Source organism: Setaria viridis, chromosome 5 (genome assembly GCF_005286985.2).
Source record: "Setaria viridis chromosome 5, Setaria_viridis_v4.0, whole genome shotgun sequence".
In the NCBI taxonomy this organism is placed as follows: Eukaryota; Viridiplantae; Streptophyta; class Magnoliopsida; order Poales; family Poaceae; genus Setaria; species Setaria viridis.
In genome coordinates this window covers 18,122,155-18,126,407 of record NC_048267.2, presented here as the reverse complement: position 1 = coordinate 18,126,407, position 4,253 = coordinate 18,122,155, and the positions used below count along the sequence as shown (strand labels likewise).

General features: G+C 47.1%; 1 protein-coding gene across 1 annotated transcript; it reads left to right on the top strand.

Moving 5' to 3' along the window:
* Nucleotides 1–3,204: 3,204 nt before the first annotated feature.
* On the top strand, nucleotides 3,205–3,912 carry LOC117855451 (pathogenesis-related protein PRMS). Its single transcript, XM_034737808.2, has one exon. The coding sequence runs from the start codon at nucleotides 3,277–3,279 to the stop codon at nucleotides 3,775–3,777; it is 501 nt and encodes a 166-aa protein (XP_034593699.1). The 5' UTR covers nucleotides 3,205–3,276; the 3' UTR covers nucleotides 3,778–3,912.
* The last annotated feature ends 341 nt before the right edge of the window (nucleotides 3,913–4,253 follow it).

The following is a 4,253-nucleotide window of genomic DNA, read 5'->3' as shown; positions in this document are numbered from 1 at the left end:
GGGCTCCCTTGTTTTGCTCAGAGCCTCTTGTCAACTTCAGTGGACTTCAACTTGGCAAAGAGTTGTCAGTGGAAAGTGTTTCATAATTTTGTGACTTGATGATTGCATCAACCTTCGTACCCCACACCTCATGATCCAAAGCATGAAGGAGCTTCAAAGCTCTATCGTGATCGGTGTAGGGTAGAACGGTGATGTTTGCTTTCATCTTGTTCACGATAGCCAAGAATCGCTGAAACAAAGCATTAGCAGACTTGCCAGGCAAATGAACAAAGTTCTCATAATCACACCTGTAGGTCTCAAAGAGCCTAGCCTTCACCTGGCTGTTTTTCTCATGGAAACTCTGAAGTCGGGACCAAATCTCATGAGCAAGAGTGAGATCCTCAACTCGATCGAACTCAACATGACTCAGACTCACAAACAGGATATCCACCACCTTGTTGTTGGCATGATACTTATCTCTGTCATCTTGAGTCACACGAGTCATAGGAATCACATAGTTCACATCCTGAGTGATTTCCCAAACCCCTGCTCCCTTACTATTAAGATGAGCTCTCATGCGAGTTTTCCAGTATCGATAGTCAGAGCCATCAAAGTAGGGTGCAGCGGTCGAGGAAGAACGCTCAAAGGTCGCTATAATAGGTTTCGAAACCGATTTGGGTATGGAGAAACCTTAACCGGCTCTAATACCAATTGAAGGACCGGAAAGGCGACCAGAGGGGGGGTGAATGGGAGCCTATTCAAATTTTCTCCAAGAACTTCGGCTAAAAACCCACAAGCCTCTCTTCTAGCAAAATCAAGTCCACTTAGCTATGCACAAGCTAATGGACCTAGGAATTATGCTACGAACCCAATTTGAGAATAGCGAAAGTAAGAAAGACTCCAAACAAGCTCCGGAAGACAAACTTTAAAAACCAACACCTTTGTGCGGAAAAATCCGGAGGAAGCTTCGGAAAATTCTGGACGTGCGGAAATTTTCGGAGAAACCTTGAGAAATTTCCAGAGGTCCGGAGATTTTTGGAATTATTTTCGGAGATTTGCGGAATTCAAAAACAGCCTGCGTGAAGGTGAAAAAAAATCCGAAACTCAATCAAACGACCTCCGAAAATCATGAAATTTTAACCATAGCTTTCCAACAACATTACAAACATATTCCCAAAATATATCCTCAAAAAGATGAGCCAAACAAAGGAAAATAAAAACTTGTGAAGAACACCGCGTTTTCAACCCTAAAACTTGAATCCGCCCGATCTATGAACTCATGAGGAATTAGATGAATTCCTTTGGTGGAAAGACTTTACTCACGTCCTAGTTCATATCCAAATGATCGGTTTGACCCAAGACTCCCTAGAAATCACGAATCGAACAAAAACGTGAGAAAGGAAAAATGGGAGAAAACAAGAATGTGAAGAACACGATTGATATATCCACAAATCGTCATCCCCCAACACGTGGAGCACACGAGGAGGTTAAAGCCTCCAGTCCCACAAGAAAATCTTTGGTTCAATACACGGATAAGAGTTCAAATCATCCGCGGACCTCTAGAGAGAGACTATAGAGAGAGGGAAAAACCAAATGAAAACTAGAGAGACAGGTGGATGGATGAGAGGGTGGAGAGATGCTGAAAACTTCAGCCGCCCATCTCTATCTATAGGCATGGATGAAAGACTAAACTACCCCTATAGCTACTACTAAGATAACTACCCACGCAGGGGCATTTTGGTCCATATTTTTGTGCGCTCATCGGACGGACATGCCACCTTCACGACTTTGCTTCGCCTCGACGCAAGCTTCGTGATAATGCCATGTGCCCTACTTCTCGAAGCTTCGGCCACACCGGGCTCGCCCCCGGTTTTGAGGCCCAAACCAGGAAACCTACCAGCGCGGTGGTTTTGAGGCCCAAACCACCCAAACCGTCCATCTTCGCTTAGCCGCCACGCGATCTCCTCGATGTCGATGCGTGTCCGATCTCAGCCAAGCCTTTGACGCCTCCAAGTCGTTCGCTCCTGGCTCCCGGGCCGCCTACTTGACTTGCCTCCATCCCGCTTGACTCGACTGACGCCGTCTCCATCACCATCATGTTGTCTTGCCATTCCGTGCACCGTGTGGACCGCCGATGACTCCGTCCGGACTCCTCAGGTCCATCGACCCAAGCCTACTCGCGTTCATCCTTCACTGCCCTTGGTCCATTGGCATGAACCTTTCGATTGACCTTCACCGCACGCCACCGCACGCTGTCGGCCGTCACAACGCATCCTCCACCTGCACATCACAAGCCAAGAACAACATCAAACCAACACAATGTTGTCAATCACTCATCATACAAAGATGACCACCACTGGTCCTCGTCAAATTACTCTCCTCAAAGTGTAGACAGGTTCAATTTAACCCCTAAATCTCTGCTTGTCCTAGCTTCCGACTCTTGGAAAATTTAAGGAACACCATCCCTAGGCCCCTAACACAGTCTCTCCCAGTTCGTTGGTTTTTTTATGACGAGCCAGTGAAAAGCAGATGGAGTATCCGATTTACAAACCGGAGTGCAAGTCAAAATTGGCAAGCGCACAACAGAAATAGACTACCCATTGGGATTTACAATATCCTAGACAAGATGACCACATATCCACATCAAAAGTTGCTCTGATTTGCCATGTTTCTATAGCACTTATGTAGCCCATGATAACTCTAGCTAGTACCCTAATGAATTATTTTATATATTTATCGGAGCCCATTAACGGATCCAATGATCGGGTATCTACCGGCCAGTACTTGATTTTAGGACGTATGTGACGCGAGCAGATCGAGGACCAGGCTTAGCGTGCATGACCGCACAAATCGTGCTCGCAGTCCAAAGATATATTGGCGCGCGATCGAGCAAATGCTGCAAGTCCAAATTGGCATGCTCACAAAAGAAGTAGCTAAGTATCCTACGCATTAATTAGGATTTACATTCTAGACAAGATGACTTGACCACACGTCCATCCCGAAAGGTCCTCTGATTTGTACACCGTTCCAAGTACTCCTAACAGAAAATCAAGTTGCCTCCATGCTAGGCATGTCCTGTTCGTGGAATTCTATGCCCCTTCATTACGTGCGAAGAAAAGATCGCCGCCAGCACGCCAAGCCATAGACGTACGTGTGCTGTATTTTCCAAGCAAACCAGAGAAAATCCACCTTCTCCTCCATTATAAATACCCCTACATGCATGCACTTGCAATCTTCATCCCACAAAACAAAACTAAGTAACAGACGCAGATCTGCCTTCTAGATTATTGTGTAGCTATGGAGCCATCGTCCAAGCTAGTTGCGTTGCTCGTGTTGGCCATGGTTGCCGCCATGGCCGTGCAGCCTTCAAGCGCCCAGAACTCGCCTCAAGACTACCTCACGCCCCACAACCAGGCCCGCGCCGCGGTCGGTGTCGGCCCGGTTACCTGGAGCACGAAGCTGCAGCAGTTCGCGGAGAGCTACGCCGCGCAGAGGGCCGGCGACTGCCGGCTGCAGCACTCCGGCGGGCCCTACGGGGAGAACATCTTCTGGGGGTCGGCCGGCGCTAACTGGAAGGCGGCGGACGCAGTGAAGTCGTGGGTGGACGAGAAGCAGTGGTACAACTACGCCTCCAACAGCTGCGCCGCCGGCAAGGTGTGCGGCCACTACACGCAGGTGGTGTGGCGCGCCACCACCACCATCGGCTGCGCGCGCGTCGTCTGCCGCGACAACCGCGGGGTCTTCATCATCTGCAACTACGAGCCCCGCGGCAACATCGTAGGGCAGAAGCCCTACTGATTGCTACACTACTACTCTGGTTCATGCATGCACGAACACACGTAACGACTGATACGCATGGGTGCATGCGACTCTGAATTTTATACGAATAAGACTTGAGTAATAAATAAAGGGCCAGTTGGCCATTGAATATTACAGCTGTGAGCTCCATCTCTAAAAAAAATCAATAAAGGAGTTTGCTATTTACATGAAATTATTTTATTTCTCTTGATCACATTTCTAATTAAAGAACATCACAAAGGCACACGACGGCACAGTTGGTTACCAAAAACTGAAGGTGATAGAGATGTCACACATATTCCGATCCTCATACAGTGCGAACTGTTAACTGTTAAGCAATAACTCATGAAAGGAAAAGCATATTGTACTTCATCGGTTCTAAACGTAGGTCGTTTAGTCATATACCAAGTCAAATTTCTATAACTTTAATAATTTTATAAAATAATATTTTAGATATATACAATATATTCCAATAA

Coding starts and splice junctions, on each gene's coding strand:
- LOC117855451 (XM_034737808.2), top strand. CDS start 3,277: ATGGAGCCATCGTCCAAGCTAGTTGCGTTGCTCGTGTTGGCCATGGTT.